Here is a 24,383-nt window from a genome sequence, read left to right on the forward strand (position 1 = left end):
CCAGAATCTATTTGTATAGATTTTCTTGCAGTGTTGCCCTTGCATGCTCCCTCTGGTATGGATTCTTGGAGCAGTGGTGCTCCTTCCAAGTCTGTTAGTCTTGAATTAAGAGAAGTGTCTCATACTTATAGTGCCATTGGATTATGGTGTCAGTTAAGGCACTGGCATTTTGTTATTTTACAAGCAACCCTTGTTGTCCCCTCCCCCCCCAATAAACTTTTACAATTTCCTTTCGTGATTCTTGCTGTTTCAGTTATTCTGGCTATTTTATATGGAGATTTTTTTTAAAAAAGTTACAATTACAAGATTACAAATGAACTGTGGTTAATTCCTCTGTTTGCTTGGGCAGATCGATTTGTAAAATTCCAGTGGCGTGTTCAAATGTGTTTTTTCTACATCACTACTTGCTTATTCAATGGTTGGTTTTTTTTGCATTTCTAAGAAGTAACTGATGTTTCTCGTGTGGGGAAATTGAACACAAGTTTAGAGATCCTGCAATAGTTTGTCAATGAACTTCAAAAAATTACTAACTTCAGTAGCACAAAATCTACACAACTCCTGTAGTACTAGGCAGAGAATCTGTTCCTGCATAAGCTATTCCCATCCTACACAATACTTTTTTTCTTGCAACACTCAGCATACCATTTTCTGTGGTTTCAGGTTCTTCTTTGTGCCCGTGTTTAGTGTCTAAAAGCAGATTTTCTCGTTGTAGGGAGAAGCTTGAAATCTTAACAGTCCCACAAATTTTAATGGGCTACTTGGCTCACTCTTAAGGTTCAGCCAGTAGTAGGAAGACAAACCAATGTTTCGTGAAAACGAAATGTCACACATGTCATTCGCCGATCTCATAATCTTTGTAGCACCATGAAGAAGGTGGAAATCCATATCAGCCATCACACACAAACCATTGGTATCCCTAAAGATTTCATAAATTAATTAAATGGACTTTGGTGCTGTTGGCCATGACACCTGACTAACAGATGGACCAACACTTTCAGTAGGCAGAGAAACCCGTTGATTGGAAGTTGCATGGCTTTTGGACCAAGAAGCTCCCAGTTTCTATTGACCTGTTTTTAAACATATTGGCTGCAGTTGGTAAATCTCCATTTGAGAGAAGGTTCTATATTTGTGTGTGTGTGTGGCTGCAGGGCAAGAACTCTGATGGCACTGTTCCATATTCAATTATAAACTGAGCTGTTCCTTCCTGGAATGATTGCAACATATGAGGAATTTGTTGTTATTCAGTTACCGTTGATAGGCAGGTGCTACATTTTACAAGATCCTACATGCGAATTGATTATACATAACACATGTATTAGTTGGGGAACCCAGTTTCACCAACTTATTGTAGCACAGCTGGAATCACATGACATCATTTCATTGCCTGTGCAAGTCGGGGAGGCTATAGCAAGGGGGTATAAGGAGCACTCGAGTTGTGCAACATCACAACTTTGCGGTGGTACAGCTGCAGCATCCACATACAGTATTACAGGCCCAGTGGCCAAGCAGAGGTTTTTGCCCATTTCCTTGCCTAGCACCTTCAACAAGTTCTCATCAAAACACATAGACATCCAAAAAGCTTTCCTAGTTGACACTGCCACCACCTCAAGTATCCCAAACCATTAAATCTGCCCCAGATTCTTGTACTAACTTCCTTCTCGACCCTCCCAGATCTGTTTATCAGTGTTAGGAATTCCCCAGGTGCCAGGCACATTTTTAGACTGGCACAGGTCCAATTGCAGCCAGGTGGAGATCTCTGGATGCCAGGTTGGTTAAAGACATCTCCATCTGGCTAGCTCCCTCCAGCTTTCCGAAACAGGTAAGTAGAAGTGCTTATTTGTGCCCCACCTTTTCCTCCAAGGAGTACATAGTTCATCCCCCCCCCCCAGTCAATCCCTACAACGACTCTGTGAGGTAGGTTAAGAGGTTGTGACTGGCCCAGGGTCACCCAGTGAGCTTCAGGACTGAGTGGGGATTTGAACCCTGATCCACATGTAGCTGCTGGGTGACCTTGGGCCAGTCACACTTCTTTGAAGTCTCTCAGCCCCACTCATCTCACAGAGTGTTTGTTGTGGGGGAGGAAGGGAAAGGAGAATGTTAGCCGCTTTGAGACTCCTGAAGGGGAGTGAAAGGCGGGATATCAAATCCAAACTCCTCCTCCTCCTCCTCCTCCTCCTCCTCCTCCCAAGTCCTAGTCTAAACACTACACCACACTGATGATTTAATGTGTTGTAAACCACTTTGAGATTTCTTCAGAATATAAAGCAGGGTAGTGTTCTTTCTGAATGGGAAGGGATGTTGGCAGAGATCACAGTGTTCTTCCCTTCGCTTAAAATATAATGATTTTTTTGTTTGGATTTGCAGTGTGCCATGTGCAAGAGACATGCAGGAAGTTACTAAAACCAAAGTGAAATGTCTTTATTCTTCCATGTTTACATTTCTGGCTTTATTTTTCACAAAAGCATTAATAATAAAATCTGAAGTAGCCAGCAGATGTTGTCTGCAACACAGTTGGCCTTACTAATTGGCAAATGGAAGAGGTTTCACTGTCCCTGCCTTTGAGATGCAAGGTTGCTGGAAGTTCTCTCTTTTATAAAATAAATAGAGCAAAGAAAAATAAGCATTGGTGTGCTTGTTAGCTATTTGTGATAAAATAGACACCTTACACAAGACTTGAAGGTAAATCCTTACTTGTCAGGTTGGGAACTCCTCCAGCCAGCATTTGCTTGAAGTTTCTACACTCCCATGGTCTCAGAGAGTTAACAAACAGAATAACGAACCAGTTGCCAACTGTCACCTCCTTCCCCCAATACCATTTATTCTTTGTGAAATACATTTACAATGCATAGACAGTATAATGACTAACGATACTTCACCTTGGCTATTAAGGCCACCTCAAACAAAACTTCCTCGGAATTAATTCAGATAAGCAGAAACACAATTTTAAGTGCTCTCTGATTCCCACCCACATTCAAAACCTGTACATATGGCAAGCTAACACAAGGCTAAAAGAAAAACACTTCTATATGACGTTTGAATATTCCTTTTGCCGCAAGCTTTGGTGCGATTCCAGAGATATGAAGCTTCAGAGATGTGATTCCCACCTGGATTCTGAAGTGATACAATCTCACAGGGAGTACGTTATGTACATCATGTTTAAGTTACATCTGCTATGGTGCTGATAAATCTCACGATGCAAGGAGCTCCTAATGGTGTAGTATTTTCTAAGAGTACTTGCTGCATGTCCTTGTTTGAACTTGATAGAAAGGATTGTTCAAAGGATGCTGATAGTTGATGTTAGGGATATTCGCTATTTGCCCATTGCACACCAATGCTTATTTTTATAATTTTTGTTTTTAATAATTTTTATTAAAAATTATTAAATTTTTATAATTTTTGTTTTTGCCTTTATAATTTTTGTTTTTAATAATAGCTGTTTCTTGGCTTTATCTGTAAGTTGAGTTCATTTTTGTGTGTGTGTGTGTGTAAGTAAAACTGTTGGCTGACCCTATTGTTCTATAATAAAAGCCAAAGAGAAGAGCCATTCAGTAGTGACTGAATAATTCACATTTATAGAAACCTTGCACCCTACTATACCAATTATTTGCCATTTTAAAAAAAGATCTGTTCTATAGTTCCCAAGTCCATTCTCAGCTCCTGCTGTGCTGTCTCACCTTGTTGTTGAGAGGATTACAAGTCCCAGCCTTGGACAATTGTATTTCTGCCAGGCTCTGAACACCTCAGAAATACAGCATGACATATGTTCCCAGATGAGGAATTGCTCCAGAGGTTCCTCAGGACACCTTTGATCTTCCATCAATTTTCCAGCAGTCCGTCTAGCTCCAAAGCTTGCAGTTGGAAAGGGAGCAGGGGATTATTACCTTGTGCTTAGTTTTGGAGGCATAACACAATGTTGGGAACAAGTCCCTGCTAGTTGAGGGAGGAAAAGGGACCTGATAAATGTAGCCTTTTTTGTGGTGGCTACAAAGCCCAATCAAAATGTGTGAATCCCTTCATAATCAGCATGTGCCAAACCTGTGATAATTAAAGCATCGTTTTCTTCTGATCAAGTTAAAAATGATTGAACTTTCCTTGATTACATTTGACTGGTCAATTGGCCAGATTTTTTTCTTTTTTTTCTTTTTACTAGTTGGATGCCCAGATCTTGAACTCGTATTAGGTGGTCTCTGAGCACAATTTGATTACTTCTTTCTTCGTGATCTGTCCAGTATCAAGACATAGTCTGATGTGCTGTAAATAGTGTTCAATGAGCCCAGAAGGCAATTCTAGTCTTTGAAATAAAAAAAAAAACCAGTATAGCTTTATTCATAAAATTATAATTAAACTGAAAGATCCTTAATACACTGAATGAAGATTTGTAAATACCAGACCAGGTATTTTAAGTACCGCATTTTTCGCTCTATAAGATGCACCAGCCCACAAGACGCAGACACACCAGCCCACAAGACGCAGCTAGTTTTTGGAGGAGGAAAACAAGAAAAAAAATATTCTGATTCTCGGAAGCCAGAACAGCAAGAGGGATTGCTGCACAGTGAAAGCAGCAATCCCTCTTGCTGTTCTGGCTTCTGGCTTCTGCAGCCTGCATTCACTCCATAAGACGCACACACATTTCCCCTTACTTTTTAGGAGGGAAAAAGTGAGTCTTATAGAGCAAAAAATACGGTATCTGTAGAACAAAGCCCTTTAACACAAGTTGCCGTTGTGATTTAAATGGTCTGAAAGGGGTAGTTTTTGGTAGGATGAAATATTTTATATCATAAACCTTCAAGATTTACAGCCAGTAATTTGGTGTGTTTGAATGGAGGAAAATCCATTTTTAAGCACTAGCTTGCATTTTGAAAGTCCACATAGCCTTCAGGTACTTCTTTTTTTTTACATGCTGTGTTATGACAACTTGCTCCAAACTTGTCTTTTAAGAGATGGGTGCACACAGTACTTGGGTCTTTGCCCAGTATTCACAATGACACCAGCCTCATAATTGTAGTATTAAAGTAGGGGTTTTCACATCTCCTTAAAAAAGAAGAAAGCAATTAACCTCTCCAGCTCTTTGGTCTTTAAATACGGAGGCATCTCCTTTGATGATAACAAATGGCATTGTTCAGATTTTTGCAGGAAGATTTTTGCTCCATCAGATTTAAAAGTTAGCAGCGATAATAATTAGTGAATTATACTATTCCACATGACATTATCTCTTGGGCAAAATGGGTCTTTAGTCAGTGATGCTACTAGATCCTTATATTAGCTTTAAGTGCTGTGAAATCTGGCCACCAGACAGGGAGTAAATGAGAAATATATGCCAAGAATTCTATTTAAATGTATATTATGAGTTAATGCAGGAATTACTTAGGTTGCGGTCCTGTGATAGAGCCTTTTGAACTCAGTTTATTTCTGAGTAGGCACGCATAGCACAGCCTTTTTGAAGTTAAAGCACCATGCAATGTGGGAGGGAAATTCTTTCTTTTCCCTTGAACAAACTGTGATGATATGATAGAAAAATGAAATGTTCTTTTCAACAGAGGTTAGCATCTAGCCATTGTGCACGCATACATAACAACAATAGCTTCCCCCCCCCCTCAAAGTTTGGTAAGAACTTTCTGCTGCTTACCTTTTGCCGCCTCTGCAACCAAATCACAGCAGATTGCAAATATAGAGTGATTTTCCATTACAGCAGATTGCAAATATAGAATGATTTTTCTATCACACAGCTGGAAGTCAAGTACCCAGCCACAGTGGATTTGCTAACTAGATATCCTCACCAAATCCTCTTGGTGCTAGAACATATTGTGTTTACCTTCCTGTACTCAAAGGCACCTTTGGAATGCAACTTGCAGAGCAGAGTGCTTGGGGATGATGCGTAATGCAGCACAGCGCCAGCTATGTGGTTACTCTCATTTAAGCTTTTAAACACTCATTTAATATTTTAAATAGAAACTGTTGGTCTGCTGCGTTTTCAGAGCTGGTTTTACTCTCAGTATCGCTTTGTCTGTGTAATGAAAAAGGGGGTGCTTAGGCTGCTTCCTTTTTCCAGGTCAAGGAATATACAAAAGCTATGTAAAAGGGAGAAACTTTTTTTTTACGCTGCTCAAAGAGAAGAAAGGTTTTCAATTTCCTTTTCATTGCTAAGATGAAGTTAATTGTATTTATTTAATGATGGGCAGAATATCCCCTCTTCTTCTAACTTGGTTCTCCAGATATCCCCGTTTCCTGGGGACAGTTCACGGATGTACAAATTAGTCCCCATACAAAATCAATTGAAGTTGAAAAGTGTCCCCGGATTCATTGCAAAAAAAATCTGGTAACCTTACTCCAGATTGCATGTAGGCAAGTATCTTCCAGCAACTAAACATGTAGGCAAGTATCTTCCAGCAACATCTTGCCCTTATCTACTAAATCCACTGCCCAACGGATGCAATTTTGTTTTCTGGTGGGGGCTGCTGAAGCACGGAAAATGGATGCTAAACAATGTTTAATACTCCTGTTCTCTAAGTTCAGCTATTTTTTCTAGTTTAGGGTTCCACATGTGAGTTTAAAGTGGATTAAAATCTCTCTCTCTCTCTCTCTCTCTCTCTCTCTCTCTCTCTCTCTCTGATGGTGTACATATGATGTCCTCATTCAAGGGGTAGCTTCCCCTTTTTCTGCCAGTTGACTGGGATTTTTCCAACCCACAGATAACCCTATAAAGGAAGAGAATCTAATTTCAAATTGCACATTACACAGCTCTGAACACACTAAGGTGCATTGTTTGGGCAAGGCTTTATGTTTGTGGTGACGTTTCCTCGAGTGCTGTCTATCACCTTACTTCTGCTTTCTTGAGCACAACCTAGCCATTTTGTTTCCTCAGCCCAAAGGAAAGCATGCAGTGTGTTTATTTTCACTGCTTGTTGCCAAAGGCAACTCCGTGGCGCAGTTTCTTAAATGTTTTAAACAGCTGTTCCATGCGAAACTTCTTCACTGCAAAATCGCTGTATTAAAAAAAATAAAAAACTGGCCGTTCCGGGGGGGGGGGGGATCAGCAGGTACAGGAGATAAGAAGGAAAATGGAAAAGAAAAATAGCAGCGCTTGTCCGCTCTTTAAACACTCCTCCCCTCAAATCGCTATCCCTATCCTGCAATGGCGACATGCCTCATCAATTTTATTTGCAATGCATTTGAACGTATTTACAAGCCGAGTTGCACCTCTGTTTTGTGCATCAGCAGGAAGGCCTGGAGATTATAGGACCTTGTATCCTGCATGACCATTTCTTGCTGTGTTGCAGTGCTTTTTGGTGGGCTGCTAAATCTCAAATCTCACCTGGCTGGGTGCTCTGCTGCCAATAAGGGGAAATAGATATCCACACCACTTCCCTGTGGGGAGGAGTTGCGGTGGACCACATGGCCATCCATTCCCGTCGAGGGGCGGGGGCAGAGTCACACGTCTCCCAGAGGTCCCCGCCCACATCATTGTTCCAACCAGCCAATCCACTGGCTGGGGGGGGGCGTGGCTGGGCCCCATTTAAACGGTGGTGTGAGCCAGAGAGCTTCCTTCTGGCTCGCTTCCTCAATCTCCCGCCTGCCCACCCTATTTTCAGGTTTCGATATTGGCCTTGCTATGGACCTCAGTTGGTCACCGTTGAGGGGTCTGGTAGGAATTTTTCCACTTGGCAAATTGGCATGGGCCATTTGGTTTTTGCCTACCTCAGACCAATCGTCACAACTTTGTAAGGTTTGGCAGTTAGGAATTGGTTGATCTTATGATGGGGGAGGGGAGGTGTGGCCATCGCCTGCCCCTCCAAGCTTAAGGGTATTCCATTAAAGCAGCGGTTCTCAACCTGTGGGTCCCCAGATGTTGTTGGACTACAACTCCCATCATCCCTGAGCTCTGGCCTTGCTAGCTAGGGGTGTTGGGAGATGTAGGTCAACAACATCTGGGGATCCACAGGTTGAGAAAGGCTGTGTTAAAGGGATCCGGGGGTGTTGATCATGTTCGAAGCCCAGGGCAGGGCTAGGGCCATGCCACGACCCTGTCGGGAACCCAGGGGGAGCTTGAGTTGGTTTGCATTGACGGGGCTCCCCCTACTGGTGGTGGACCCTTATAGGACTCCCTGTGTGATGGGCAGGAGTCAGATATAGTCAGGTCAATTCCAATGCCTAAGCCAATACCGCTCATAATCTGTAACCAATAAAGTTGTGGCCTCAATTTGCCCAATAACCATTAACCTAATATCTGTGTCCTTGTGTCTTATGCATCAACGAGGGGGTGGCTATGGGGTCTCGACACACAACAGGTGGTACCTCTCCATTGCCACTCAGCTGGGTAAAACATGCACACACATTTTAAGGGGCATCTCGTTCGGCCCCCTGCAATGCAGGAATCTCAGCTAAAGCATGCATGGCAGATGGCTATCCGACCTCTGCTTAAAAACCTCCAAGGAAGGAGAGCCCACAACAGACCATTCGACAGTAGAACAGCTCGTACCGTCAGAAAGTTCTTCCTGAAGTTTATTTTTATTTTTATTTTATTTTATTTTATTTTAATTTATATACTACCCATCATCTGAGAAACACAGGGCAGTTTACAGCATCAAGACACAAAAATACGCCACATAATAACAAAATAAGAACAATTTTAAAAAATCTGTTTGAGTAAAAGGTTTGCCATTTTAGCCACCGTGAAACATACTTGAAACATTTACTTGTGTGCAAGTTTGGTGTTGCCCAGTTCCATGGGGGGGGGGGGGGAACAGTTTTCCAAAACAAATAGAAAACTGATCAAGAAAGCAATTATATGCTATTTATTTGCAATAATCTACCAATGTAGAAAGTCTCGTAATAATTGGTGCATTCTGACAATTTAATTTTGTAGCATTTGAGTGGGGATTTGAATTTATGAATGTCTTTTTCATCCCAATGTAACTAATTGTCTTTTCATGTTTTCCCTTCCAGTGTATCTTGAGGATAGTTTTGTAAAATCTGGAGTCTTCAATGTATCGGAACTGGTGCGGGTGTCGAGAAGTAAGTTTCTCTTCTTTTAACCCATAGTTTTGTGTATTACAATGTTTCTTGCTAAGAATCTGAACTCCAGACCACAGGAAACATTAACATTTGAAGTCCGTGGAACCCTAGACACATGTTATAGTGAAATCTTCTCCCTTGGCCTCCCATTGTTGAATTGGCATATTCTGACAAACCATTTGCTTTTAAAAATACAGGCAGTTTTGTGGGGTTATATGCATTGTTTAGTGTTTATACAGTAGGATCTGATTATATATCTAGTTAGTGAACCCTATGAACTTCACTAAATGACTTTGAGCAAGCTGCTAACATTCTGACTTGCCCTGTAGATAAGTTACATGTTTACAGAGTACCGTATTTTTTGCCCTATGGGACGCACCGGCCCATAGGACGCACCTAGATTTTTTGGGGGGAAATAAATGATTTTTTTTTATTTCCCCCCCCAGGTGCGGGGCTGGGGCGGGGGAAGCCCGAGCTTCCCCCAACCCCAGCCCCCAGAACAGGAAGCTCTCCGCAAGCCGTGGGAGCCCAGCGTGAAGTCACGCTGGGCTCCCACAGCTTGCGGAGAGCTGCGCGAAGCCCGCTCTGGGAGCTTGTGGGGCTGGGGGAGGGGGAAGCCCTCCGCCAGCCTCCAAACCACGTCGGGAGACAGCGGGATGGCGTGCTGCGCCTCTCCGCTGTCCCCCGGGGTTGCGGGGCTGGCGGCAGGGACAAGCACGCTTCTCCCCGCCGCCAGCCTCCAAACCAGGTCGGGGGACAGTGGGATGGCGGCGTTCCATCTCCCTGCTGTCCCCCGAGCTTGTGGGGCTGGTGGGGCTCTCCTGAAGCCTGGAGAGCGAGAGGGGTCGGTGCGCACCGACCCCTCTTGCTCTCCAGGCTTCAGCGAAAGCCTGCATTCACCCCATAGGATGCACACACATTTCCCCTTCATTTTTGGAAGGGAAAAAGTGCATCCTATAGGGCAAAAAATACGGTATATTTAATAAATTAATCCCATTCAATGAGGTCCACCAAATATCTATGATTATGGCTGCAAACATATGGACACTTCCTTAGGAATAAGTGCCATCAAATTAATTTCTGAATAAACCTGCATAGGATTGGGCTGCAAGCCTTTGGTTGAAAGAGCAGAGTGAGATTGTCGTTAAATTAATAGTTTCAGTTCTATACTATTAGCTTTCTTTTAATGAAGTATCAGGTTGATCTGTTCAGACATTTTTATTTTCTACAAAGGTTTGCATACCAAGTTTAGTTTATGCTGAAGATTGCAAGGAAGTTTTTTTTTAATAAGCATGGAAATCAGTTAAACAAGGAATAAGCTTTCTTATGCCAGCAAGGAAGAAATGTTATAAATAGGAAGCTTAATTTTAGTTCAGAATAGTTAATAAATACATTTCTTCATCTGTCATGAGAATAATACATACAGTGAGCATCCTATAGTTAGAGAATAGCCTGAGCTAAGATTATTCATCATGGCTTTTGAATATACTTGCATGATAAAGTGCAGTTGTTGGTTGAATAGAAAAATGTGTTAATGTACAGCACTTGTGCATGTTTACTCAGGAGTCAATTCCACTGTATTCCCTAGCACTTACTTTCAGGTAAATAGGCACACAATTGCAGCCTTTAGTATTCTAAATTGCATTAAAGTCATTCACAAATATGCAGCAACAGTGAAAACTTCCAATTTCAGGTGTATTTGGATTATTATACTGTGACATGAAACAATTAGTTTAACGTTCTGGGCCCTTCCAATTAGCAAGTAAATTGTATGTAAACTACCCCAAGAATTTGATTGAAGGGCACCAAGAGATAATAAACACACACATTTGTTGTAAATAAGTAATGTAATGCATGCTTATATTAATGAAAGTGAAAATAATGCATGGAGCATATTAATGTATGTAAAATAAGAGTTTATTTTCCAATAGATATTCTGTTTCACCAACTGAAACAAGCATGTGTTTATGCTGCATTTAAAATAATCCCATTTTTGTGTTGTTGCGTCCAGAATAAATACATTTTAAATTATATAACAGAAGTATTGTACTTGTGACAGTAATTTTCACTCTTTTCATGAAATGTTGACGGACCAGGAGAACTCATGGAAATAGTTAATCACATAACTGTCTAGCTTTTCCCTGGTTATGGGTTAATTTTTCCTCAAATTATGCAACTAGGAAAATTAATTTCCTCTTGCTTCTCATTAGACAAAAATATAGAGAGAACTTCGTTTAAGGGTGTGCTTTTGTTAGTATTAAATTGCTGTTTAAAGACTGGTGTGACTATCTTAATGCTGTGTGCTTTAGCGCCTATAACCCAGGGAGCTGGAGTCAACTTCCCAATTGGAGAACTTCCAAGTCAACCATACTACCATGACATGAACTCGGGTGTAAACTTACAGAGGTCACTATCCTCTCCACCAACCAGGTGAGCATATCATTTTAAAAAAGATCTAGCTATTGTTAGGGTGTTTTTTGTTGTTGTTGCTGCTGCTGCTATTTTTTTGTATTTTTATTTTTATATCTTATGCTTTATGTGGAAATTGTTCAATTCAGCAGTGTACTTATTGATGTGCTTTATTTGCAGTTTAAGACTACCGTTGTTATCTTTTGTAATTATGCAACTCTTTTTATGTCGTAAGCCTCCTTCAGCATAGTTTTTAACGGCGGAAAGGCGGCGTGTAAATAAAATGACGATGAAGTGCAATATTGTACTTCTTAATTATGTGTAGACAAGTAACAGTTAAATATTTCCAATGCTTTCTATTAAAATGGAAAAATCAAGTAGGTGTGGTGATACATTTTACATTATCAAGAAAGTCAACAAAATAGGGTGGAAGCTTTCAAAGCGATCATTTTGTCAAACAATAGCAACAGCAACAACAGCAAATACTGTTGATGTAAGAAGTGTGAATAATAATCATAATCATAATCATAATCATAATAATTTATTCATACCCCACCCATCTGGCTGGGTTTCTCCAGCCACTCTGGGCAGCTCCCAACACAATAAAAGCAGGATAAAACATCAGTCATTAAAAACTTCCCTATACAGGGCTGCCTTCAGATGTCGTTTAAAATCAGATAGTTGTTTATTTCTTCGACTTCTGATGGGAGGGCATTCCACAGGGCAGGCACCACCACCGAAAAGGCCCTCTTCCTGGTTCCCTTTCGCAGTGAGGGAACTGCCAGAAGGCCCTTGGAGTTGGACCTCAGTATCCAGGCTGAACAATGGAGGTGGAGATGCTCCTTGTAAATCTAGTGAGATCCTTGCTATATGTGTACACACACACACACACACATATATATATACATATACATATATATTATATGCATATTCTCAGCCTCAATGTAGCATGTGAGCAATAGGTTTTTGGATCTGGAAACATGAGATCAGAGTTTGGTTTAACCCAGGAATAGTTTTGGGCTTGACACATGCCATCTGGATCAAAAGAGCTGTCTGTTGTTACTTTTAATACACATAAAGGCAGTTAAATTAATGCTTCTTCTTATATATTCACAGTAAGAGACCCAAAACTATATCCATAGATGAGAATATGGAACCAAGCCCAACAGGGGACTTTTATCCTTCCCCCAATTCACCAGCTGCTGGGAGCAGGACATGGCATGAAAGAGATCAAGGTGAGTAAATCCATATCTTTATAGTGCTTCAGACTCATTTATGGAATTTTGTTTTACCTCATAAATACATTCATGCTTTGCAGTTTGAAATGGAGATTCAAATCTAAATCTACTACTAGGCTGAAGTATGTTCCTAGACTTTTCAAACTTACAAAGTAGTGTCCATTAGTCATCATTAACCTTACCATCATTCCTTTTTTTTTTTCTTTCACCCAGATATTGTGAATATGCATACCAATTCTTTTACTAAAACAACAGTTTTCACTGGAAACTAAACCTGTCAAATTAGAGGGTCAGGATAGATATTAATTTATTCATCTGACTCTTTGGCTAGCGGAATCTAGCAACGCCGGTAAATAATTGAATAAATTATTAAGCTTTCACCGTATATTTTATAAGAAAATGAATAAACATCCTGCCTTTTTTCTGGCCTTGTTTCTGTGCCTTTAATAGCAAGTTGATGTGAAAGGATTAAGAAAGTAAAGCTGCCGGTGGTATGAAGAAAAAGAAATGGCTTCACGTGTTTTATTTCCCCATGTTGGTTTGCTAATAGAGGTTCGGAAGCAGGTCCAGAAAAGATCTAATAGCCTTAACCCTGGTGATTTGCCTTCCTATTGTATGCTCCCTAATGTCTTGAAATTTTCATTTTGCTTTGTTCTTAAATTATTTCTGTTTATCTTTACATATAAGCCAATGAACATACTAGTTTACCCTCAACTGCCCAGTAACTGCTACCCTGAAAGTTGTAGACATTTAGCCAGCAATCATTCTGCTCACCATCCTTGCGCATAGCAAACATAACAAAGTGCACCTCCCGTTTATCATTTATTATTTTTATTTCTTTAAGGCATTCATATAAAGCGTGCATAAAAAAAATAAACCAGGCAGCAAATAAAATAAAAAATTAACCTTAAGACCAAATAGAAACTTGAATGCTTCCATAAAATTCCCACTTGGTCATGCACCTGAAGTTCAGCAGGGAGTGTGCCTGTCGAATATGAGTTGGGAGGAAGTTCCACAATGCTAAATAAATGGCTTCTAATAGTTCAGTTGTAAGGAGGAATAGCTCCCTGCCTTGATAGCCAGCCACCCCTGACATGGCCAGTCATTTAGACTATCTTTTAAGAGCAGACAAATTGTGAAGTCTTGGTGGCATTCTTTTTTGCGTGAGCGCCAACCAAAGTTGTTGAGCTTTTTTTAGGATTGAAGTTAGGACTTTATCCCAGGGGGGTCAGATTAAATTGATAGGCAGGCCGAATTAGGCCCCCGAAGCAGACTTTGGACATGCCTGGCTTAGCAGCACAGATCCAGGCAAAGGCTTAGCCTTGAATAAAACAGTTCTTTACATTTGACTTTCTGTTGATACAAGTGATACGCCATATTCCTAGCTAAGTGGCAATAGTAATAAGGCCTGATTGAGTTCCAGCTCCTCAGCCCCACTGTCTTGCCTTAGAGGACATCAGTGGCAGCTGTTTTCTTGCAACTGCCTGCAAGGGAGGGCTTTCCTGCACCATGGGCTGAGCGAGATCAAACTGCTGAGCACCAATGCCTTGTCTTAGACGACATCAGCGAGAGCCGTTGCCTATGTTGGTGGCAAGTCTTTCACTGATGTCCTCTGACATCAGTGCATGGAAGTGGGGTTGAGGAGCTGAAACTCGCCTAGCACATAACGGAGGAAAGCGAAGCATATCTGATCAGCAAAAATCAAACTTCCTTAGTTCTGGCCAATTGTCTCTGCCAGGATTTCATGCCCTTGTTTGCTATTTGAAAGACCAGCGATATTATACAGAAAAGTGCACGGTTTACTAGAATTAGGTATTTTGTGGTAAAAGGATATAACTTCTCCTGAGCCAGTGAAAGCTACCCATTCTCAGAAGATCCTTATCTTTCATTTCATCACCTCATGATGTTATCCACTTTCCCAGTTGCAATTAATAACTATTTCTAGCTTACACATAAAAATGAATTACATATTGTATATGGTATGCAATAGTCTTTGTTTCAGATTTATATTGATCATAGTTTTTTTGCCTCGTTTCTTTTTAACATAGCATTAAGAAGATGGTTTTTGTGCAGGGTTTTTACTTCAAGGGAATGTGCAAACTCTATGGAGCAGTTGTGGTACCAATCATAAAAGATCCATTTTAGTATTCCCCAAATATTTATGTCTCTCAGCCCCTTTGCACCTCAGGCAGTATCCCCCGTTCCCCCAAATGATCTTTTTACAGCATGTTTAAACAATATTTTATTTGGGTCAGTTTTTACATTCTTCCCATTTACTGCAAAATATCAATTTGGAATGTACTCCCCCCTCCCAACTTTCTATAAATAATGCAAGTTTTATTTGTATCTTTTTGTACATATATTTGCAAACATGGGGATATAGGATTGGGCTTAAAATAAAAAAAGACTTGCCTATTGGTTGGTATTATTATTATTATTATTATTATTATTATTATTATTATTATTAACATCTGTTGGGGTGCTCAGACATTGCTCTTTATTCATCTCCCAAAGAATGAGATCAAAAGTGATCCTCAATTATTTATTTTCATTTTCCTCAGTTACCCTCACCACATGCAGACATGGTCGTCTGTACTAGGAACCTTCACAACTATTTAAGGAGGATTCTCGTTTACCCTAGTTATTGATATTTAGAGTGATTTCCATACCCAGAATAAGATGCAATCCTGTGCTCCCATTTGTGTGAGCACTTCTGTACACCATGAGGGGAACAGGAAGGGGAAATGCAATGAGTGATGGGAGCACCATCTGAACAGATGCTCTGTTTTGTTGTCGTTGATTTTTGGTACTGGTTTCATGAAAAGTCACCCAATTCTTAAAACTTGAATGCTTGTATCAAGAAGGATAATCTTTTAAGTTCCTTTGCATGGTGGTCTCTGCATAATTCTAGTTGTGGAGTGCAGAGTTCTGTGGTGCTTAAGCTTTGGTGACCTGCAGTTAAGAGAAAAAAAATTGTGTCTAAACGGATTCATGGTAAAAACCGGTCATTTCAGGGGCCAGGATTATGGAGTGGCATAAGTTCCTGTGTCCCCCCCCCCTTCTTTATTTGGCAGTTTTAAGTATAGTCAACAATTTTAACTGAAGTGTAGGAAAACATACCTGGGCGATAAATCTTTTTTCCCTTTCTTGTGGTATTCGAGGCATTGAAAAAAGCAACCTATGTTATTTGTTTAGGATCTTAGTTCCATTGCTTTAGTCCTGCTCCTGTAATAGATGTTGATAGGAAAGACATTGCTGGTGGCTATTGCCACATGAATTACACAAAAGAAATAGGCTAAAATGGGAAAGAAAATGGGTAAACGTCATGTGCCTATGTCTGCAGAGGCAATTTTCAAAAATGGTCATTGTCCAACCTCTTGCAGCTCCTTTATCATGAACTATGGTGTATCAGGAATAATTTTCCCATGCAGATTTATTATAGGGACTGGACTGTTTCACTTTTTTGCAGTCTAACCTTTGACTGATAATTCATATTAGTTTATAGTAATAATAGTGCTGCATGGATGTGTTTGGAGTGTTATTCGCCGATTCCTTGCTAGGCGTTCTAAATGGTTACTGAATTGATTCCTATCCTGTCTCTTTAGTTTTAAGAGATGTTTGTCATGTCACTTTGCCTCTCAAACACTTAAATACTTACAACTTCCGTTGATGTGCTTCAGTGATAAGCACGACCTTCCATTGTAAACTAGACTGCCAGGTTTCGCATATCCTGAATGTGCAAACAAAAATGTGTTTCCAACTTAGAATAAGGTTGGTTTGGGATAAGGCAGCATGATAAATCTTTAAGAGGAAACCTTTGACACATTCTAGGTTCCTCTCCGAGGCCCTGGTCCTTGGAGTTAACTAGTTCACTCAATCCACTAAGCCCAGACTTCCAGTAGTGGTCGTCAAAATACCTGTCATTACCTACTCAATTCTAGAGAGCAATAGGATTCTTTATTGTATACATTTACACAAGACATGTGGTTTGAGAATCCTACCAGAACACAACACACTCATTCTCTCCCTCATGGCACCCCCTTCACTCTCTGCTCAGCTCCACTCTTTTTTACACCCCTTTTATCTGTCAAAGTCAACTCTGACGTTCTATATCTGGGGCTCGCTTCACTCAGAATTCCATCACACTCACCTGTTGTCCATCATTCTTCACCCAAGACATTGTTACGTTGCGTTACCAGAAAATACTTTTTCGGTCTCCTGAAATTCAGGGGCAGATGTATTTCTTACCATGAATTGGCACATTTGAGGTCTGATTTTGTGGCAACTTCAGCACCGGGAACTATGGTTTTGATGTTCAGAGTTGGTAAGTACCAAGGGACCTGGTACAGTTCATCCCCAGGGTCTCCATACGAGAGGACTCGGGTCACGTCACAAAGGAAAAAAGAAGAAACACTATTGGCCAAATTGCTGCTTTCATAAGATTCTGAGGCTAGTGGCAGAAGATGAGATTATTTGTAACCTCAGTTCCCAACATCCAGTTGCCATAAGAGTACGGTCATGCACTAATGGCAGGCACAGCTTTTCTAGAAGGTTCCTGAAGCTCAGCAGCACCTGAGATCTTTGCTCCACAAGTATGAATATGCAGAACCACAGTTACTGGTAAGTAATTCTTCTTTTCAAAAAAATAAAAAATGATGCCAATTTTATCACAGTGTGAGAAAAGAGAATTTTGTGGGTTAAAAATATATATTTCATGGAGTTTATGTTTCACCGTTTATTAAAGATTATTAAGTTAAAGTCAGTGGTTAATATGTTATTTTATCTCTTGAGCCACACTACTTTTTTTACACTCTCTCTCATACACATATAAAGATGGCATCCGATATGTTAATTTCTTTAACATACCCCCCATTAATTCATTTAACTACTTTGCAGATTAATTTGAAATAGTAAATGCAAGTACATGTCAGGAGCGCAAGAGCTCAGTGCGCGCGCATTCTTCACGAAGTGCTCAAAAATTAGCAAGGGGACTTTGCAGTTCATTTAATTGGAAGGGAATGTGCAAAGCACCGACACAAAATAAAAGTTCAAAAGCACAATAATTTCACAGTAATAGACTCTGATCCAGTGCTGTTTCTGCCCGTGAGGTGCCTTGCCTGGCTTGAGCCAAGCTGAATCTCTTGGAGATGAAAGGGCACTTAAAGCAATCTGTCAAAGCATGACACACATTTTGGCCAGGATCCCAGAAGCTGCTTGGGGAGTAGTGGGGTACCTGAAGGTGCCTGGAATTTCAGATTAGAAATCCTAGCAACCAGAACCAAGCACATCACTCCCGAATCACCATAATGGTTTGCCAGAAAAGAGGGAGATGTTCTCTCCTCTGCTCAGACGCCACCGATGCAGCTGGCTATTTGCTAATTCTGCAACTTCTAACCTAACTCTTGTCAAGTGACACAAGTTGTGCTATAAACCCCCTAGGGTCTGGCTGCCTTTGCTAAGTAATTTGTCCCTTGAGTGACAAATCTATACCATGTTTGCTCAGGGATGGTGGGCTTGGTCCTAGACAGACAACCCTGATTTCCAATTGCAACGAACTGTCAAGGCATTCCGAAACCAAAAGACACCTTTTGGGTTGGACACTGATATAGTGCAGGGAGCTGCAGACAGAGAATGGAAAGGCAAGTCCCTGTCTGTACACATACAAAATGGCGTTTCTTGAAAGCACTATTCAAAGCCAGGAGGTGATATGAAAATGAATAGTCATTCCATAGTTGAAATTGGTATGCAATACGGCATTTCCTTTCCATCCTTACCCAGTTTTATGAAGTAATGAAATGATAGTTGATATTGCTTACCGTGGGAAATGAATGCATTCCCCTCCCCTCTTTCTTTCTAAAAAAATAAAAAAAATCCCTTTGATGGGAAGAGGATCTTGCTTAGAAAGGGGGATAGTTTAAAATGCCACAGGATGCAAGAACATTTGCCATGAAAGGACTCTATGAAAAGAATTGGCATGGGTTAAGAAGAAGCCCCCATACTCTATATATATAATAATAAAATTTGTCCCTGGGAAAACAGCAGCAGTTTCTCTTGCACGGCTCAACAGCAGTTAAACTCATTCTTAACGTTAGACTAAGACAACATATTTACTCAGGCGTGGAAAGTAATAGGATGTTATGGTGTGTTCCTAGAGCATTGAATACAGATATAAAGGTTTATTTGAAATTGTACATTAGGGTGTACAATTAAATACATTTTAATTTTACAGTTTCTTCATCATGCTCACTTTCCTATGGTTCTCCTGCGTTCAGCAACAGCAAACTAGTACAACCCCAGCTTTCCATTAAAACAGAAGTGCTTGGATCCCCTTCGCCTGTTCTTCACCTTCCCCCTGCCGGACTTCCTTGTGATGAGGAACAAGTATCTTCTGCAGAATATCCTCCTCCTGGACCTCTGCCATCTTTTGCTATCTCCCCATCTTCTGGACTTGCTTTCCCTGGAATTCCTTTAAATATGGGGCCATCTCCTGATGGGCCTTTCCTTATTAGACCCCCGTCTCACGGTTTTTCTAAAATGGAAATCTTAATTTCAGAACTTAGAGAATTAAAAGGGGAGGTACGTAGTGCTGTTCAGGAGCTGAAAACCATAACTGGACAGCTAGGCCAGCTGCTCACCTACACAGGACAGAAAAATGCAACTCCTAAGGCACACACCGAAGGTTAAGCCCTATTTTTCTCCCCTGGAGAAACATTCTTTACCTGGAAAATGCATTTATTCGGTAAGGGTTCCTTTACAGGATGCCCCTTTGATTGTGTTAACTGTGTATTCTGTCCTAACGAAAGCATGACCAAAAGCTGCTTTTAAGAGAGTTATATATCTATATTCCACTAGCAATTTGTTGTACTGTTGTAAATATTGAACATCTTACAATATATCCTAATAAATGTATACATGCATTATACACCAGCCTTTATTGTGTTTTTATTTCAAGTTCTTACCATCAGTTCTTGCTTTCCTAAGACAAATCCCTGCAAAGGAGCGGATATATGCTGGGAGGGCTGGAAGTAGCGTTGTTGTCTATTTTTTAAGAAAAATCTTCCTGTAACCTGATTGTGTGTTTTTTTCTATTTTGTTTGCAACATAAAACAAAACAGAGCAGGGGATAGCAGAAGGGATAGAGAGGGAAGAGATCCATAATAAGTACTGTATACAAAGCATTCCAAATCATTTGTCCATTGCAGAGTTTGCACATGAGAGTCTTTGTAATCATGACCTGACAGGTGGATGCCTTCCGTATACCTCTTGCTAAAAAAACCAGCCAACCAACCAACCAGGTAGGACTGTAAGATATTCTGGCCGTTGCTTTTATTGTAAGGTCAGTTCTCCCAATACTGGGAGGCTAGTTGTTACAAGAGCTCTGTATGTAAGAACCGGTGCCCGGGTTACCTTTCCAACCTCTTCCATCCCAATCCCTTTTCCTTTTGTGTTGCGTCTTTTTAAATGGTAAGCCTGAGCACAGGAATTGTCTTATTACAGATATTTGTAAGCCGTTCTGGGAGCCTTCCCCCTCACCCCCCCCAAGTAAAGAAAAGGGTAAAATCCTTTCAACAAACCCATGTAAGAGGTTCCATGTTGCTGGAATATAGTTCGAAAATATGTTCATATCAGATAGCCAGGTCAGTAGCTAGTTATCCAGATATAAACCTCAGTTGGGGGGGGGGGGGGAGGCACAGGTAGACATTAACTGTTTTCCTGCTGCTTTGAATTTAAGGCAATGGACACTTCTGATCATCCTCAGCAATGTCTGTTGCCCTGGATAGCTTTGGGAATGCAATTTTCCTCTGCCTCTTGGTTCATTGGATTCAGATGCAAAGCACTGTAAATACTTTCCCCGTCTCTCCTTTACTCTGGGGTTGCAGCGCTCATCTGCTTTATTGGCCGAGGGAGCTGGCGTACTGCTTCCAGGTCATGTGGCCAGCATGACTAAGCCTCTTCTGGCGAACCAGAGCAGCGCATGGAAATGCTGTTTACCTTCCCACCTATTTATCTACTTGCACTTTGACGTGCTTTCGAACTGCTAGGTTGGCAGGAGCAGGGACCGAGCAACGGGAGCTCACCCCATCGCAGGGATTCAAACCACCGACCTTCTGATCTGCAAATCCTAGGCTCTGTGGTTTAACCCACCCGCGTCCCCTCCTCAAAATACAATATCTCAAATTATCTGATCGCAAAAGCTGCTGCTTTAAAGTCAAATCTACAATCAACCGCCCTGAAATCTTCTGATGAAGGGCAGTATATAAATTTAACTAACAAGAACAACAGCAATAATTATAATAATAATAGCCAGGGCTTTTTTTCAGCCGGAACTCGATGGAACTCAGTTCCGGCCCCTCTCAGGTGGGCGCCATTGCCATTATAAAAGAATAAGGGAAGCGTTCGTGGAGAGTTCCGGACCTTTTTTTTATAGAAAAATAGCACTGATAATAGCCTAATACTCAGTTCAACAATGGCTTTCTAGGGTCTCAGCCAGAGGTCTTTGTCCGTTATGTCACCTGAGGACCAAACTAGATATGACATGGGAGATCTGTTATCAGAATATCCTGTGATTTTTAGGGATTTTTAAACTAGGGGCAACTGCATATTTCCTGTCGTAGACTTAGATCAGGAAGCAGCATGGGAGGAAAGTGATAAATATCCCTCCCTCGACATCACTTCAAAGCAGCCATAGGGGGATGCTAATTTGTAGGCAAGTAAAGAAATTGCTGCAAAAATAATAATTAAAAAATCGCCCTACATTTGTCACTCAGTTTCTGAACATAAATTTATATCTTGATACTGTAATATTTACTACCGTAATTACTCAAATGTAATGCACATCTTTTTTGGCTTAATTAATGTCGCGAAAATTAGGGTGCGTGTTAGATTTGGTGGTGAGTAAATATTCGAGTAAATACGGCAATTCGCAGACACTGAAGACGGTGTTGAGCCATGACTTGCTCAGGACAATCATATGTTTATTCCCAAGGGGGAAGCAGTTTGGGATTTGGAAGGAATATTTATAATCTGATTTAGCCAAAGGAAATGTTATCTTGATGTATGAAATTAAAATTGATCGCAATAATATAAGCATGTTTAAGTTTAAATCTGGTCTTTTCTCCTTTTCTCTCTCTCCTGTTTTATGTCTGTCGCTGTAATCATCCAGAACTACTACAGTTTCCTTTTTTTATTTATTTTTTATTTTTTTTAATGTATTTTTTTAAAATAAATAAATAAATAAATAATAAAGAACTACTACAGTTTCCAACAATTCAAACATGTTGACCCAGATTGTTTTTTTTAAAAAAAACCTATGAATATAAGATATTTTTTTATGCTAACAGAACATTGTGGCCCCAATCTACATACGAGCCCATAGTTTTTAGTAGCCTTAAATGTCCTTAATTGTATTGGATTTCAAGCTGCGTCTAAATGGGCTGCTTTAAAATTCATTTCAGTTACTCAAAGGGATCTCCTAAAATGGAAAATTCAACAGCAACCCAATACACATTTGCTTGGGAGTAAGTCCTATATAACTCCATAGGGCTGTATTCTGCTGTTAGTAGTTTTTCAAACTGGCTAACACCAGGACTCAAAAATACTGATCTTACTTGATTGATTTGTGCTGTAGACCAATATTTCTTAGATTCTTAATACACTGCACTCAGTAGCTTTTTTGTTTAGTTTTTTTTTTTTTTACCCTAGAGGCATTATGAACCTCAGTGATACGCCAGTTCTTAATGGACAAACAACATATTAGCCAGTATCAAGTGCAATATGTTTGGCTTTTACAATTACATTTCCTCACAGCCAGCAAGGCTTTGCTTTTTGCTTTTAAAGTTCTGTCTCTGTCGATTATGAAATTATCTGAAGAAATGACCTAGATGATGTAATCCACAACATTTTTCTGTAGTGTATAAATCTAATAGCCTGTTGTTAGTTTTAGGTAGGATTTTGTAATCGGGTGTTCTTAACATTGCAGAGTGATCTTGCTAGTACAGTTGTATTATATGTATATTCTCCAGCATATTGATCCTTCTAATTTCTGGAGAACATTAGGAAAGAGCTCATCATCATGACAGACAGGATGAGGCGGCTGCCCGAGTGAAGGCCTGTGTAATTCAAGGATCTCTTGGAACTGTATTACACCTGTATGCAGTTTGTGGTGCTGTGGTCTAAACCACTGAGCCTCTTGGGCTTGCTCACTGGAAGGTCGGCAGTTTGAATCCCCATGACGTGGTGAGCTCCCGTTGCTCTGTCCCAGTTCCTGCCAACCTAGCAATTCGAAAGCACACCAGTGCAAGTAGATAAATAGGTACGCTGTGGTGGGAAGGTAAATGGTGTTTCCATGCACTCTGGCTTCCGTCACGGTGTTCTGTTGTGCCAGAAGCAGTTTAGTCCTGCTGGCCACATGACCCGGAAAGCTGTCTCTGGACAAACACCGACTCCCTTGGCCTGAAAGCGAGATGAGCGCCACAACCCTGCAGTAGCCTTTAACTGGACTTAGCCGTCCAGGGGTATTTAGAGTCAGATACTAATCTGCTTTCCCCCCCTTTTAAAGAGTTTTCTTAGGTGTAAAAATGATTGCTCCCTTCCTGCTTAAATTAGGGAAGACCGAAAAGGAATAAATATTTCAGTTAGGCTGGCAGTGCCTGAAATAGTTGGGTCCATTTGCAGAAGGTGTAACCTGTGTTGTTGTTGTTTTTTAAGTATTACTTTTGCACTACTTGAGAATTGCACAAAAAAGTGAAAATAAATCGATAGATGATGTTCTGATTGCATAAGACCATGCACATCCTTTTATGCAAGAGGAAACAGAAGAATCGTGATAGGGCGTGCTTATTACAGCACTTTGAACTCTTGCACAAATGTTTGTGGAATAACTCCTATCTATAGTCCTTCTGCTTATTGTTCTTTGGCTTCAATATAGCGCTCCTCGCAGAGAAAGATTTCATTTAATTAAGTAGCTTGAAGCTGTGACTAAATGGAGGTGGATTTGGGAATTAAATCAGGCTGGCTGCAGTAGATGCAAAACTATTTATTCTGTGCCTGTGCCCCTATTCCTTGGTGGCTCTCCTCCTGTAGATTCATGGGAAAGTGAACATGTTGTGTTACTGCCTGTGAAAGCCGAGCAGGTGTCCAATGCAGGCAGGTGGATCCTTGAACTCTGCCTCTCTCACAAGTTGACTCCAGGAATGTTCCATTAACAGGTGGCTCACTGATTGGGGTGCCATGTGACATTTATCGAGGGAGCTCCTGGGATGGCAGACAGCTCCGTGCAGAGGCAGAGGGTCTGTGCTTTTGATGAGGAAATTGCTGAAACTCATGTCTCATTAGTGTTTCCTAAGGTTCTTTGGAAGCAAACAACAGTTTAATTAAAGTCTGACGTAAACACATTTCTGCACTCCTTCCCCGCAGCATTTTATCACATTAGAATTGATCAAAATAGTTGCCTTGGGCTGACTTGAGCAGATATACATCTGGAGTGCCATTTGTGCAAGCTGCCGTTGAGCTGGCTACATACATTATGCTTCACAGCAACTCTCTCTCTCTTGCCTTCCTTTGTAGATGGAATTACCTTGTTGGGAGATGAGTTGATCTAACGTTCTCCCCCCCCCCCGCCAATTTGCATAAGCCTTTATCTCTTTGATGTGCTAGTGTTTTAAATTTATAACATAACGCGGTCCAGACATGCATATTCTTTACCTTTATAGTATTATGCAAGAA

General features: G+C 40.7%; 2 protein-coding genes across 16 annotated transcripts in view; one reads left to right on the top strand and one right to left on the bottom strand.

Annotated features, from left to right (window-relative positions):
• Window positions 1-24,383, bottom strand: part of FREM1 (FRAS1 related extracellular matrix 1) — a gene marked incomplete at its 5' end in the record, with an annotated part of 715,053 nt that overhangs the window by 181,216 nt on the left and 509,454 nt on the right. The gene's annotated exons all lie outside the window — the stretch shown is intronic.
• The window catches only part of NFIB (nuclear factor I B), a 208,937-nt gene that overhangs the window by 126,883 nt on the left and 57,671 nt on the right, over window positions 1-24,383 (top strand). For 10 of the 11 annotated variants that reach the window (XM_080987839.1, XM_080987842.1, XM_080987845.1 and 7 more), the window contains exons 4-6: window positions 8,944-9,012; window positions 11,322-11,442; window positions 12,538-12,656. In XM_080987839.1, coding sequence (XP_080843965.1) covers window positions 8,944-9,012; window positions 11,322-11,442; window positions 12,538-12,656 — 309 coding nt within the window. Of the gene's footprint in view, window positions 1-8,943; window positions 9,013-11,321; window positions 11,443-12,537; window positions 12,657-18,888; window positions 19,359-24,383 lie in introns of those variants that run through there. The other variant, XM_080987849.1, reaches the window with a different exon arrangement.

Source organism: Podarcis pityusensis, assembly GCF_964106645.2.
Source record: "Podarcis pityusensis genome assembly, chromosome: 17".
In the NCBI taxonomy this organism is placed as follows: Eukaryota; Metazoa; Chordata; class Lepidosauria; order Squamata; family Lacertidae; genus Podarcis; species Podarcis pityusensis.